The 14,263-nt window shown below is 40.4% G+C and overlaps 1 protein-coding gene across 22 annotated transcripts in view; it reads left to right on the top strand.

Moving 5' to 3' along the window:
* Pde4d (3',5'-cyclic-AMP phosphodiesterase 4D) overlaps nt 1-14,263 on the top strand; it is a 1,361,839-nt gene that overhangs the window by 1,296,456 nt on the left and 51,120 nt on the right. For 20 of the 22 annotated variants that reach the window (XM_063258692.1, XM_063258681.1, XM_063258684.1 and 17 more), the window contains one exon: nt 12,980-13,092. In XM_063258692.1, the coding sequence (XP_063114762.1) occupies nt 12,980-13,092 (113 nt within the window). Of the gene's footprint in view, nt 1-12,631; nt 12,894-12,979; nt 13,093-13,270; nt 13,813-14,263 lie in introns of those variants that run through there. The other 2 variants (XM_013152848.2, XM_063258700.1) reach the window with 2 other exon arrangements.

Here is a 14,263-nt window from a genome sequence, read left to right as displayed (position 1 = left end):
TGCTAGCTTCTAGTTGGTGTAATTTTTGTGTCTTTTCTTCCTTCCTTTGCACCTTGTGGGTAAAGCAGCCTAATCCTTCTTTCCCTCATACTTAGGCTTCTACTTAGAGACTTCAGCAAGTTGGAGAAAGAAAAATCTGTGCATGGTATCCCTGAGACTTAGAACTATGAGCCGGTTCTCACCCTGGCTAAGCTACTAAACTTACTTTCTTATGGCTCACATGCTGTTCCCTAAATACCAGCCTGTTTTCAAGTTCTGACTGTGATTTCTCAAGCAAAGGGAAACACAGACCTCTTTCTCAGGAAGCCTAGCTGGATCCTGTGAGCTTTGCTGACCTGCCATGCTTGTCTCTACTGTGGCATACATGAATTTCCTTTGAGATCACTACGATTGTTAAGTGTTTCAATGAGTACCACTGAATTGTGGACTACTGGAAACCAAAAATGTTCTTAATTGAGCTTTGTAATTTCATAGACTATCAGCTTCCTTCCCCTCTTCCAGTCATTGGTGAATTCAACAAGTATTTGTTGACAAGCAGTGAGTCAAGGTAACAGTTAGGTAGACAAGGATGAATCAGCTTTATCTGTGGAAAAAGACTGGGCCCAGATAAAACCACAACCAAGGAATTTTGTGAATTCTCCCAACTCCAGAAGTCACTGCCTGAATCTCCTCTCAAGTGTTTCCCTCCCGTGGTGATAGCAGAATGGACTCTCTCCAGCCTGGACCTTCCTGCCTGTTCCTGTATTGCTTGTCACCTGCGTCATCAGAGTCTTCCTTTGAAGGAACTTCCACATAAAGGAAGTAGGCTATGAAAGGCAGGAACTTGAATATCTCGATGATCAAAGTGGCAAAAAAAAAGTCAAGTTAAAAAACATTAAACCAGCATGACCAAATACACAGAGATGAGACTGAGAAACTGCCTGAAAAGCTGAAGTAGTGGAGGACAGTCCAGCCACAGGAGGTAGGAGGGAGACAGAAATTAGAGGACTCGTGAGGAAACTAACTGAACTTTGGATTAAAACTATAGGCATTAAAAATCTACAATTCTGTCTTGAATAAGGTATAATATTATTCCTATTGCTATTATTATTGGAGAACAACTTTAGGAATATAAGATTATATAAAGTTATTGAAATGGGGAAAGTACCCTAGAACTGTAGGAAATAAATACCAGTAACAATACATAATAATTTTAAAAGGAAAATGATGGCCAAAAGTTTTTCTTTTTTTTTTTTTTCCTATTTAGCCATTAAAGAAAGGGTTAGTATGGATAGTGGTCTTTGAGTATAGCACTTCTGATTGGCTAGGTCATTGGTCATTGTTAGGTCATCGAGACGAGATATTTTTGTTCAGGAAATGTTCCTCCCAATAAATCTCACAGCATCCACTTGGTCCAGGGACAGCTTGAGATCATTTGGCCAAGACCATTCCTAGTTAACTGTTGGATCCAGGAAAGAAATCTCTGTCTTCTGACTCCAAAACAGTCTTTCAGTGACCTTGTGTTAACATACCAGATTTCAGAAACATGTTTTTGTTCGTTAGTTAGTTAGTTAGTTTGTTTGTTTTGCTTTGTTTCTTAAGTTTCACAGGCTGGGATCAAACTCCTAGGCTCAGCTGATCCTCACTCCTAAGCCTCCTGTGTGCTTAGATTATAGGTGCACACCACTGTGCCCCGCAGAAACACTTCCTAACTTCTCTGCCCGGAAATTATAAAGTCCTAATGGGCTTTTCTAAAGTGCTATGCATGGTAAAGCTTCTGCAACTAGTGCTATAAGAGATTTAAACTGGCCATTAAGGTTCATACACTTGATTTTTGTTTGTCCCTTAAAATATAACATCTTAAAAAAATTAGTTGCTAAAATGTTTTACATTTAAATGCTGCTTTAAAAATTCCAATATAGAGATTTTTTTTTAAGAATCTGAAGATCTAACAACAGCTGGCCAGCATTGTGTCTATCTACCCTGCCCTTTGTGGTCCCCTACCCACTGTATCATTCATTCATTCATTCATTCATTCATTCACTCACATGATGTGTGTGGCTTCTATGGACATTTCAGTGAATGGTTCTTTATATCTCCAACTGGCAAACATATAGTGCCCTGAGAAAACACACATCTAGGAGAAACTGTTTACAAAATATGTGTATGTTAGACAGCTCATAAATTATAGTTCTTTGTGTTTTATTTACTTTTACTTGTAGCTGAAGGGTCTTATTGTAAAGTAAAAGGAAGAGAGATAAGAACAAAACTAACATTTATTAAGCTAAGTGATTCCTATAGTACTGTTTTCAAATTTATTGATAGGCTTCAAAATTAACTTAATGGGTCACAACATTTTTTTAGACTAAGTGGAATATGAAACAGAGTGAACCATATAGAGTAAGAATAAATAATATTTCATGTTAAGTTGTTCCTATTCCCTATATATGGATCAAATCTATATTTGTTTGTAAGTGGTTTATCTATTGCTTCAGTTATATATATATATATATATATATATATAGCTGTGACATTGTGTGTAGTAATTTTTTGTTGCTTTCACTTAAACTAAAAAGCATGATTTGTTAAACAAAGAGTGAAAAAATTTTGCCATTATTATTACATATGACACAGAGTTGCTAATTGTAGGAGTCTGCCAACATCCCTTTTAAATGCAGGTATTGAAATATTCCTTACACATTTTTATACTGCTAAGCATTGGGACTCACACATTTTCGAAAATGAACACAATTAACAAACATAAACATGGTAATCATTTTCCTTCTACTTTACACATCTCTATGTGTCATAATATGAAAAACAATCTTTACTGTGATTCGTTCACAAAAAATAACCTTTCTAAGCCATTGAATCTCATTGAATCTTCTTCCAAGCCCTGTATGTGTGGAATCTGGGGCATTAGCAATAACAGTAGTTTTGCAGTAGTTAAAATTCCCCGTAATGGTCTGTTGTTGGGAGATCTCCAAGAATATCAGAAAGGAATTGTCTATTTACTTAGGGCCTGTGAAAGACAAGTCACTTTTAAAATGTCGAGTAAAATTATTGAGCTCCCAAACACAAAATTGAAAAAGCTATACATATGTATAGATTGAAAGTAGAATGCAAAGTGAGATATCCAGAAGCTTTTCATTGATTAGATGTGTAACAAAATTTATCTAATAGGAATAACAAGTGAAATAGTAAATGTACTGAGCATAGAGTTCTAAACAAAATGGAAATTTTAATCTAATGCAGAGACTTCATGAACAGAATCCATACTACAAGCAAAATATTACAAAAAATAAAAAATGGGATATCATCTTGTTAAAAAGTTTGTGCACAACAAGAAAGTGCTCTTGCTAAGAAGTCAGAACAAGGATCAGGAGAAGACGATATGTATAGGAAATTATAGTGAGCAATACCTCAGGTACAGTTTAGGGTGAAATTGAAGGTGTATAGAGCATATGATTATAAAGATTGAGAAAAGATTTTTTAAGTCAGAAAATTGAATTTTTACAGAAAATCTTAATACAAGATTGGAATTTAAATTCTCCTAAAATGGAAAATAGCAGAGTGAGGGTACTTAAAGCAGGCCTCGGGAAGCAGCTTGAGTGAGGACAGGATGGTGGGGACAGAATGGTAAAAACAGAACAATCTCATAGGGAAGGGAAGAGACAATACTGGGTTTTGTTATATTGGGAGAAAACAGAAGTTTAAATAAATATCATTGTTAGAAAATAAAAAATGATCCCTATAGACTGAGTAGGTCATAGATTGAACTATTCTTTCCACTTTGATTTTCATGGAGAATCCATTCTTTGATCTTGGGAGCATGGCACATGACATTTACTGTATTTAACTCTTTCCCCCATACTTCATCCTTGTGTATTGATAGATTCTTTTAAATTTTCACCTTCCATTCTAAGAAATAGCTACCATTTTTCTTTTCAATTTTAATATTTCACTTCAGCAAGACATTATTATCTGCTTTAGCCATCCTAAATCCTAGAAGTGTTAGTTCCTGGTACTCTTGAGAAAGAGTGAAAGAGCAGAGTTTGAAAACAACAGATTGAGAACAAGGAGATGAATAAACATGAAGACATCTAGGAAGCTATACCAAGAACAGTTTTATTACTTGACTCTTACTTGGAAAGAAATACTCTTTCTATTTGTTAGAAAACAAAAGTACTCACTGATTAATCACTCACAAATAATTGTTGAATACTTATAAATATCAGAAAATGTCCTAGATATTAAAGAAAGAGCTAGGTATGAATATAAAAATGGTTAAGGAAAAAAGTTGGAGGGACAAAAAACAGCAAATTATTTCCAGGATAGCCATGGATAAGATAATGACTAAATGATAGCTTGGAAATGTATTGAAAAACCAGCTGGAAAAAAGTCTTATGTGAAAACAAGAATTATAACATTAATACAATAAGTAGGACAAATTTTATAGATGAGGTTCTTAACCAAAGGAATGACATATTGAACAGCCAGGTTAAGAAATACTATTCTGATTTTATATACAGAACTGTGGCAGGAAAAGTTAACCCAAGAAGATCTGCAAATGGGCTGTTTCTTAGTACAACTAGCAATGAATAGATGAGGATTTGATTGTAGGTGAAAATTACAGGAATTTGTAAGGAATTTGTAAGTGTATTGATTCAGCATTAGATGGCAATAGAGTTGAGGCAAGAGGGCAGATAGGCAAAAATGAGTATAACGGGGCTGGGGATTTAGCTCAGCCGCATAAGTACCTGCCTTGCAAGCAGGTGAGTTCAATCCCCCGTACTGATTTTAAAAAAAAGAAAGAAAGAAAATGAAGAAAAATGAGTACAAATATAGCCCAAAGGGCTGGGGCTGGGGCTCAGCAGCATAGTACATGCCTGGTAAGCATAAGATCTTGAGTTCAATATCTTGTACCAAATAAATAAATAAATAAATAAATAAATAAATAAATAAATAAAGCGCAAGGCTTCCTAATCGCCAATGACTTAAATTTCTCAGAACATAACAATTCCAAATATAATACACTCATACTTGGTATCAGATTAAACTCCCAGAACTCTAGTATTGTGGTGGTATGCAGGATCTTTGTCAGCTTCTGGTTAGTTCAGGAGTTTACTTTAAAATAACAGCTGACAGTATCCATGTCATCTGACAGTGGACAGTGGGCAACCTGAAAACTAGCGCACAACCAATATAATGGCATGTTAGAAATTAGAGGATGAAGAAATGTTAGGGTTGGTGGGTAGGCATATGGAATGATTCATGCAGTAACTGACAAAGATAAATGTCCAAAGACTGGTATATACTTAGTTTGATTGTATTTGATGGACTCACAGATAAAAATAAAATTGTTCTCTAAAGTTGTAACAAAAGCATTTAAATAACACACCCAGCTCTAACACTTGTTTTTAAACCTGCTTGTAATATTTTTCTTACTTTCTTGGAGTGATTTCCTAGACAAAAACTTCATTAACATTCTTTAATACCCTCTTTAGTCTTGTGTTGCTCAAATACTAGTTTGGAATGAAAATTAACTGTGCCCCAACCCATGGATCTATATACCCTGGTCCAACCTCAATGTTTGTCCAAGTTAGCTCTAGCTGCTAAAACAGAACATCATATACTAGATGGTTAGAAAAATAAACTCACGGTCAAGCTCTTGTAAGGTACACATTGCCTATTCCCATGACAGGAGGACAGTGAGCCGGGTACCTGGCCTCTTCTTAGAAGGACACTGATTCCATGCAGCAGGACTCTGCCTCACTAACCTAATTACTTCCCATAGACCATCATCTCTAAATCTCTTTCTATTCACAATATATATTTTAGGGAGAGACAAATATTTGGTTTATAGCAGTATTCCTTTGAATCTCTTTACTCTTCAGAGATTTTTCTCCTGCTGTTTGCAGCTTCTCCCCTCAAGTCCTTCCAGACATCACTTAGGATTTTCTCTTTATCTGGTCACCAGCCTCTCTACTGGCCTTGTCATTTCCCAACCTTCCTTTTACTCTATCCCCAGAGACATCTTTCTAAAGGCAAATTTAATCATATGACCGCATAGCTTAGGATCTTTTAGAGAAAGCCAGAAACTCTTAAAATAATACATCTTCCAAATCTACTTCTCAAGGTTGGTCTTTGTCCATTGCCTATTTAAACCCGTATAAGTTTGAAACCTATATTCACCTTACCAAAGCACGTTTGTTCTCTATTTTAAGTGTCACCTCCTATTCTCTGCTTGGTCAACTCTTTACTTTGTCCTTGGAGGGTCAGAGTTGACACTCTTCCTTTGAGAAAGCTATTCCAGATCTTGCCAAGGCTGTGCGGGTGGTACCGACCCTGTCCCCTACCTCTGCCTTGTATTTACATCGCATGTGTACACACTGCATGGTTTCAGAGGACAACTTACACACATACTGTTCTGTGCCTGTGTTCTTTTTTGGACTATCAACTCCTTGAAACATGAGGTTTTGTCTTTCTTTTAGTATGCTCAGCTCCTGACATGTGGCAAGTGATGAACATATCTTTATTATAACGAAAACATCATCATAACCAAGCAAATGTAAACTCGAGCTTAGGCAGGAGATTTTCACTACTTTGATTAGTGTCAGTTTCACTCAGGGCATCTTCTGTATACTTGGTTCAAATGAGTAATGAGTTGCTCCAAAATCAATAGTTCATATTTCTTGCCTTGTTTGGGAGAAATAAGTTTTATTTTAATCACAAATGTAGTGAATGTCAAAATTAAGCTAGATTTATTGTACAAAGAGGTCCATGGTTAATTCAATGTAAATTTTGTACTGGATTTGAAGCAAGGGTTTCCTAAAGCAGATGTAAAATGTACATAAATATCTCTAGATTGAACTTTCACCCCTTTTCTTGAATTTCTTTTTTCTTAGCACCCTAAAAACTGCCCTACTTAACTATTATAGCTGGACCTCTATGTTTTCCTGAAGTATTAGCTGATAGATTTACTTGAATGATAGGATTAAGTTAGAAATGTAAGAAAGCTCTAGGGGGAAGGGAAGATAAAATGGAGGAAAGGGAAGAAATAATCTACTGGTTAAGCAATGCATGATTAATGTACATTCCTCGCCAAAGTAACTCACAAAGTTTTTATTATTTCCAATGTACAAACTAAAAAAAAAAAAAAAAAAAAAAAAAAAAAAAAAAAAAAAAAAAAAAATTGGCCCCTAGAAAGATTTGAAAGATTTGTGAATTGTCTGGAGTGTGTGCCTTTGTGTATAGTGGAATAGAGACTGGAAACTTCTGCCACTTCTCCAATTTCCTTCAAGGACTAGTATTGTTTACAGTGTACACATGTCACATGGAGCCCCCAACCCAGATGTCTGATTAAACTTGCTCAAGCTTGAGTTCCTCAGACTAAAACCTTCCATGTCCTAACAATGAGTTCCAGAAGCTCTCTCCTCCTCTTCCTGTGCTCTGCAGTGTCAGCCAAGGCAGACATTTCTGCTTGGACCAATCTGGACTTCAAATTAAGTCCCTTCAGTAAAATAAAATAAAGCAAAACAACTCTGCACTTTGTGTCTGCTGTACATTATTAAAGGTTGGAGTTACCTTACAGACCAAAGTGCCTCCCTACACACACACACACACACACACACACACTTGTGTACACACTTACTCTGCAGCAATTAGCCTAGTCTTCCACATTCTCAGGTAGAACAGGCCACAGGTTGGTTTTTACCAAACCAGAGTTTCTTATCTTCTGTCGTAAATAGATTTATGAAGCACTTTGTCACAAGCACTCGCTCCCTGAAATTCTGGATGAATTCAGGATTTTCCTCCATCTCATTACAGTGTAATTAAAAATTCAGTGACTAGAAGACTGCATTTTTTAGCAGGGGTAGTTTATGCCCTCTTAAGTCACATTGGCCGTCTTTCTCCTGCCTGATATATTGGGGGGAAAACACTGCCTGTATAAGGTTTTAGTAGAGAGACTGTCTTAGATGAGAATAATTGTCAGAGAAGCCAATGGTCAACATTACCTAATTTTATCTAATAGTATGGTGGCCCCAGGTCCTGCTGACTTCAGCCTTGCCTCTTTCAACCCAGTTGTTGCGCATTCCCCAAATTTCCCTGGAAAATTAAGTTACTCAGCAGCTCCTATATTGAAGCTAGTTCAAAGCTTCTATGTACCAATGCCTGAAAAGATGTCTATGGTCAGTGTCGGCAGATCTCTGGAACTTCTGAGACTTTCCTAGCTAGCCTCTTTTCCCCTGAACCAAGCTTTACTCCTGGTAGTTCATTTTTCTCCATGCACACACATACCCATCTTGTTGATTGTAAGCCAGGGGTTTGCTCATACTGTTTTCTCTTAAATCCTCCCACCCCCTTCACTGGCCTTCTGTTTCCTTGTGTAGAACTCACCCTTTTCCCATTCTGCCTCTGTATAGTCTGACTTCATTAGCCCCCTCTTCATTGTCCCATAGCACACGTGCTTCCTCTTTCAGAGTACATCCTACTATCGGATGTGCTAAAATGTCTCCACTACTTCACTCCAGGCTTTTCTTAGAAAAGGGACACAACTCCTGTAGTCATTTTGTTTGTGTGAACTCAATGGATAATGAAGAGTCAGTGCTAAATAAAAGCTGAGTTGTAGAGGGGACTAGAAGTCAGTGAAACTCAATCCTGTTCTTATTTAAAATATTTTACTAGCACCTTAGGCAGCACTAGAAAAAAATGTAGATGGTAGGAAGATAAAAGGAAAAAACGCTCACAAAATTATCTTCTCTTTGGACAAATTTTTGAAGTACTAAGTGAAAGTTTATATATTTTCAAATACTTCAAAACAAGAATTTGATGCCAGAAATAATACACTTGGGCATGACAGCTGCTTGCCGCTGGCAAGCTTTGCTTAAACCTGTTGTATGTACACACTGAAAGAGAATCCAAGGTCTTCATGTATTTCCCATCAGATAAAACGTATGGAGGAAAAAAACTCATGTCAGCAAAAGTGAGAGCTAACCTGCACAAATCTTCCACAGCCAAGTCAGGCAGTGACTAGCTCAGAACAATGAATGGTGAAGCAGAAGTAATTCTCTCCAGCTCTGCCTACTTCAGACACTGCTATCTCCTTCCTTAGGAACAGAGAAGGGATTTTGTCGGGAATCAAGAAAGGAGAAATTAGAACTGGTTAGAAACATCCATACTTAAGTATTGTCTCATAGGATCTGTTTAATGAAGTTTTTAAAATTTTAAAATGATCTGAATTGGTAGTGATATTTTTATGAGTTTCTAAATTAAAGGCAAGTAAATAGTATCCTTTGGGGGGGGGGCACTTGTTTTCCTCATTTGTAGCACTAGGCCTGTCTAGGAATTACAACAAATACATGCAAACCTTTTCCCTACAAGTGTTGGCAAAGAAAACAAACCCATACAGTCATATGTCCTGCAGAGTGGATGGACCCTTTTACTTCACTGGTCAATATCCTGGCAAATAGTGGGTGAGAGTAACTGGCAGAAGGTTTCACAAGAAAACAGCTTCAGAGTCTAGCTGACTGCTGTGGCTCTCAGCTGAGGCTTTTTTCCTTTGCAAAGGGAAGTTGCAGCTTCAGCATCCTCTCCTGGAGGCCCTGGCAAGGTTTTAGGCCATGTGTCAGGGGAACCCTTGCGCGCATCACTGTGACGGAAGCCACGGGCTGGCCTGCAAATCTTGAGGACTGTTTTTTCACAGGAGACTCTGAGCAGAAACATGAGCATCACATAGTTCAAGGGTACCTTGAAGAAAGTTGATGCTGCTGCTGCGGAAAGGGACTGCCAAAGGCTCAAGTTATTAGTTACCGTTCCATTGCCCTCTCCTACCCTGTATGGCAGGTAGCCAACAGTTTTCGCTTGGGTGTTTTTCTCTCTTCAGTTCCTGAACACAAGATTTTGGACAGTTAAATAGAAGAGTTTTCATGTATTTTGAAGCAGAGCTGTAGTGCATACTGCTCTCTGTGAGTGAAAGTATTTTATTAATGAATGCAGTATGTGTTCTTGGTAAAAGCCAAAATTAAACTGGCTCCCTGTTTTTGTCCTGCTAGTTGCAGATGACATTTAGGTGTGTTGCTTGGGGTAGTGACTCAATTTCCTGTAGGATAGCTGGCAGCTCCACAGTGAAGCAGTTTCTTTTCTTTCTTTCTTTCTTCCTTTTTTTTTGGTAGGGATGAAAAGGTCAGTTACTGGATATCCTAAAACACTTGGTGTTAAAATTTCTAAAAGTGGAGGCTTAATAATGATCCTGAAAAACTGCAGCTAACCATATTGCCTATTAACCCGGGAATTTGAAAAAAAAAAGTAACAATCTCAGCTCAATACTAATAGCAATAATAATTATTGGGGCACCAATTTTTAAAAACAGTTCATCATTCTGTTGTTAATAATCATTTTGTTAATTGCTGGTAGTACATATGTTCTGGATCATCTTTTTTTTCTTTCCTTCAGATCACAGTCAAATTTTAATATTCAACATGGTAACCCATGATCTGGAAAGAAAATGAAATAAACTGCCCCTCTAGTTACTATACCACCTTCTGAAGAGCAAATCTTATATCTAAGACCATGATGTCTTGAAGCATCAACCTGAATTACTTTTCCACATTAAAAAATAAAGACTGAAATATAATATGTGGAGTCTATCTTGCCGGTCCAAGGTCTGAATTTGTACTTCTGATTTCAAAAAGGCTTAAGAAAGTTAGTGAAGACAAGGGAAAGTGTGAGGGAGTTACGTGCTGAGACCTTGCCTGGGCTTCAGGAATGCTCTAGAGAGTTAGACCTCCAGGTTTTAGAGATGTAGATGGGGGACTCCTGGCTTCCTGATGACTGAAAAGATGACAGTGAACAAATACCCACATGACAGTGCCTCTAACATACTGGATATGCTAAATGTGGATCATTAGACCATAAAATAAATTAAAATTATCTTTAACGCTGTTCCTTTTTCTAAGAAGGAAAAGAACTTCACCCTTAAATTTTAATTCACCTATCAAGGTCAGCAGCTGCTTCTACACTTAAAATATGTATTTACAGAAATTTGTGCAGGAAAAAAAAGTAGAACAAAAGAGCCTAAAGTGGATAGTAACTCATTCAAGAATAGTTGATACAAGGCATGGTGACACATAACAAATAGTTTGAAAGTTACTGTAACTTTTTCAAATTGTGTTTAAGAATTTATTTGAAAAATTCCAGGATCCTGAAATTCAGTTCATGAAACTCTTGTTATGCTACTGATAATTTATGGAGCCTAAATTTCAAGAGCAGAATTTCTTTTCCAACAATCCTATAGATTGGAAGACCAAAAAAGGGACCTTATTTCTTCTTGCTTTTCAATGTCTTTCTAGTTGACAATGACAAATATTTATAAGATGGGCCCGTCCTTAGGAATTATGATTTTTTTCACCTACAGATGGTTTACTTATCCATATGGTAATGTTTTTAAGTTCTCCAGGATTGATCAGTGTAGGGAGAGTGCTCTTGGTCCCCTTAGTCAGCTTTTTAAAAGTTGAACAGGTTTCCCAGAACCTTTGGATATGGTCTTTTCAGCATCTGTCATTTTTTGTACCTGGTGGGTTGTAATGCCCTTCCACACTTTGCTCCTTGGTATCACAGGGCTATCCTGGTCTTATGCAGATCCACAAGGAAGCACGAATGCAGGTCAGGTGTAAACTCTCCTTCCCTTTGGTTCATTCACGTTGCTGCACCTTTAAGATAACTCTTAGGTCATTCTGGATATGAAATTGCACCATATCATATCGCACCATGCAAAGGCGTCCCTGACTCCATAACACGATGTTTTGTTTTGTTATTTCTGTCCACCCCAAACTTTAGAAGTCTGTACTTAGGGCCTGGGCTGGATATGGAAAGTATCTGCTCCTAATGGAAATGTCCTTATTCCCACCTTCTGCTCCTTTAAAGTCAGTCCCAAACCCTCAGAAAGGAACCCTCGGGAACTCTAAACGTCATCCCTCAGAGGAGACTGCGAGGGTCTGCACGCCGCCTCGCGGGGACTCGGGTCTAGAGTCCGGTCGGGAACCGAGGGTGCGCGCGCGGGGCTTCGGCGGCGGGGTCCCGCGGGGCAGGTGCGCGCCGCACGCGCCTGCGCGCCGGGTGCCCCCCGAGCCCCGCGGCGGGTGGCCGGTGGCGCGCGTCGGGCGCTCCGCGCCGGGTTTTCCACTGCCCTCCTTCTGCCGGCGGCCCCACGTCGGCCCTTCGGCCACCCGCGAGCGCCCGCGCCCTCAGGCTGCGCTTCAAAGCCGCGGCGGCCGGCCGGCCGCTCCGGGGATGCCGCGGCGAGGCGGCTGGACTGCGGGAAGGACGCGGCGGGGGGCGCACGCAGGTTTTTGCAGTTGGCGGAGTCCGCGGAGGGGAGCTGAGGAGGAGCCAGGCCGCGCCGACGGCCGCCCGCGGGGGGCGTGAGGGGGAGTGTTCCCGGAAAGCCGCCGCGATGGAGCCGCGCTGCGCCCGCCGCCCGAGGACTTGAGAAAGAAAACAGGAAACGTGGTGGCCGCGCACCCCGCCGCGGCTGATTCATTCGCTTGGAGCGCCCTGCAGGAGGCTCGCAGCGGGCGGGCGGGCAGGCGGGCGCGGGCCGGCGGACCTGAGGACCGGGTCCGGGACCACACGCTGCCCTGCGGGGAAGGCGAGCTCCGGGACGGGGACGCCTATCCGCCGCGCCGCCAAAAGTCGCATCGGGCTCCTGGCGCCCGCGCCCCCCAGCGAAAGTTGGCGTTTCTCACTTTGCGCGCCCTCTGGCAGGCCGAACCCGAACGTCAAGCTGGATAAACTGCACCTCCCCGACGCCTGCTGCCCCGCGAGCACAGCCTCGGCCCCCGTCGCGCCGCCGGGCTGGGCAATATGAAGGAGCAGCCCTCATGTGCGGGCACCGGGCACCCGAGCATGGCGGGGTACGGCAGAATGGCCCCCTTTGAGCTCGCCGGCGGCCCCGTGAAGCGCTTGAGAACTGAGTCCCACTTTCCCTATCTCTTCGCAGAGGAGGCCTACCAGAAACTGGCCAGCGAGACCCTGGAGGAGCTGGACTGGTGTCTGGACCAGCTAGAGACCTTGCAGACCAGGCACTCCGTCAGTGAGATGGCCTCGAACAAGGTAAGCCCTCGATGCGCTGTCACCTATGTCCCTGTCTGCCCATTTCCACACTGGGGAAGAACCAGGCTTGGTGGTCTGGGAAATACCTAGAGATATGAGTCACATTTACTGCATATTAGCTGATTTGCTCCCTTGGGGGGAGGTTTCTGTTTCCAAGCCTTCCTTCTGTCTTCCACTCACTATAGATAAATCAAACATTTTGCAAAAGCAACTTTGACATAATTTGATTGAGTAGCTCAAAGACACAGGGCTGTTAAGTGACACTTTGCCCTTGCAGCAGAAATCCAGTAGGGTCAGTTGGCAGTGCATATTTATAGATATTCTTGGAATTCCTGGTTGGAAATAAGAGTTGCTGCTTGTCAATGAAATCACTTGGAGGCCACCACCTACTACTGCTTTCAAGCTCAAGAGTTTACTGAACTTGGAACCTTCACTCAGGTTAATGTAGTTGTCTGGGTGGCCTGCAGGAAGTGGACTTTTTTATATTTCACATGTCCATGGGATCATCGAGGAAGCTGGAAGGTTCATTGTGATGATTACCTTCGTTTCCTTCAGAATTAGAAGACAAACCTGGAGTCTGAGGTCATTTAGTTACCATGAGGCTTTGGCTGGGCATTTGTGCCATATGTACTAAGGCTTTGGTTTGGGCATTAAATGGGGTTTGGGGCCTGAGAAATAAACTTCAGTCTGAGACAACCTTGACATAACCTGGAAGGCAAGGTACTGTCTTACTTTTGCCATATTCTATTTCTTTAGAATTCTTGTTCTTTTTGTCTTTAGTTGTGCAAAGGAATAATTGGGACTTTGTGTGTTTTTAATGACTAACTGTGGGAGGGGACAGGAAAGGAAGCAAGACCATGTTTGATGCAGATGGCTGAGGTATTCAGCTAGTAAGAACTGGTCAGGTTGTGTGACAATAATAGTTGTCTCTAAAGGATAAATATATGTTTTGGGCCACCTATTTGCAAGGTCAAGAAGGTTATGACATTTTACTGTTTTATATGTATATGTCTGGGATGAGTGATACCATTTTCAAATGCTTGCTGTAATTTTTTATCTCACCTGTTTCTTTCTCCTGTGGTTTTTGCAAAAAAGCCATAGCATTGAGCCACTTGCTTATCTTTTCTGTTAACATTTCCTACATAGATAGCATTGTTGTTTAAATGAAAAG

This window comes from Cavia porcellus, unplaced genomic scaffold, assembly GCF_034190915.1.
Source record: "Cavia porcellus strain 051 isolate PalLab524CR breed Dunkin Hartley unplaced genomic scaffold, mCavPor4.1 scaffold_11, whole genome shotgun sequence".
NCBI classification, from domain to species: Eukaryota; Metazoa; Chordata; class Mammalia; order Rodentia; family Caviidae; genus Cavia; species Cavia porcellus.
Note: the sequence above shows the minus strand (reverse complement) of the source record. Positions and strands in the feature narration are given on the sequence as shown.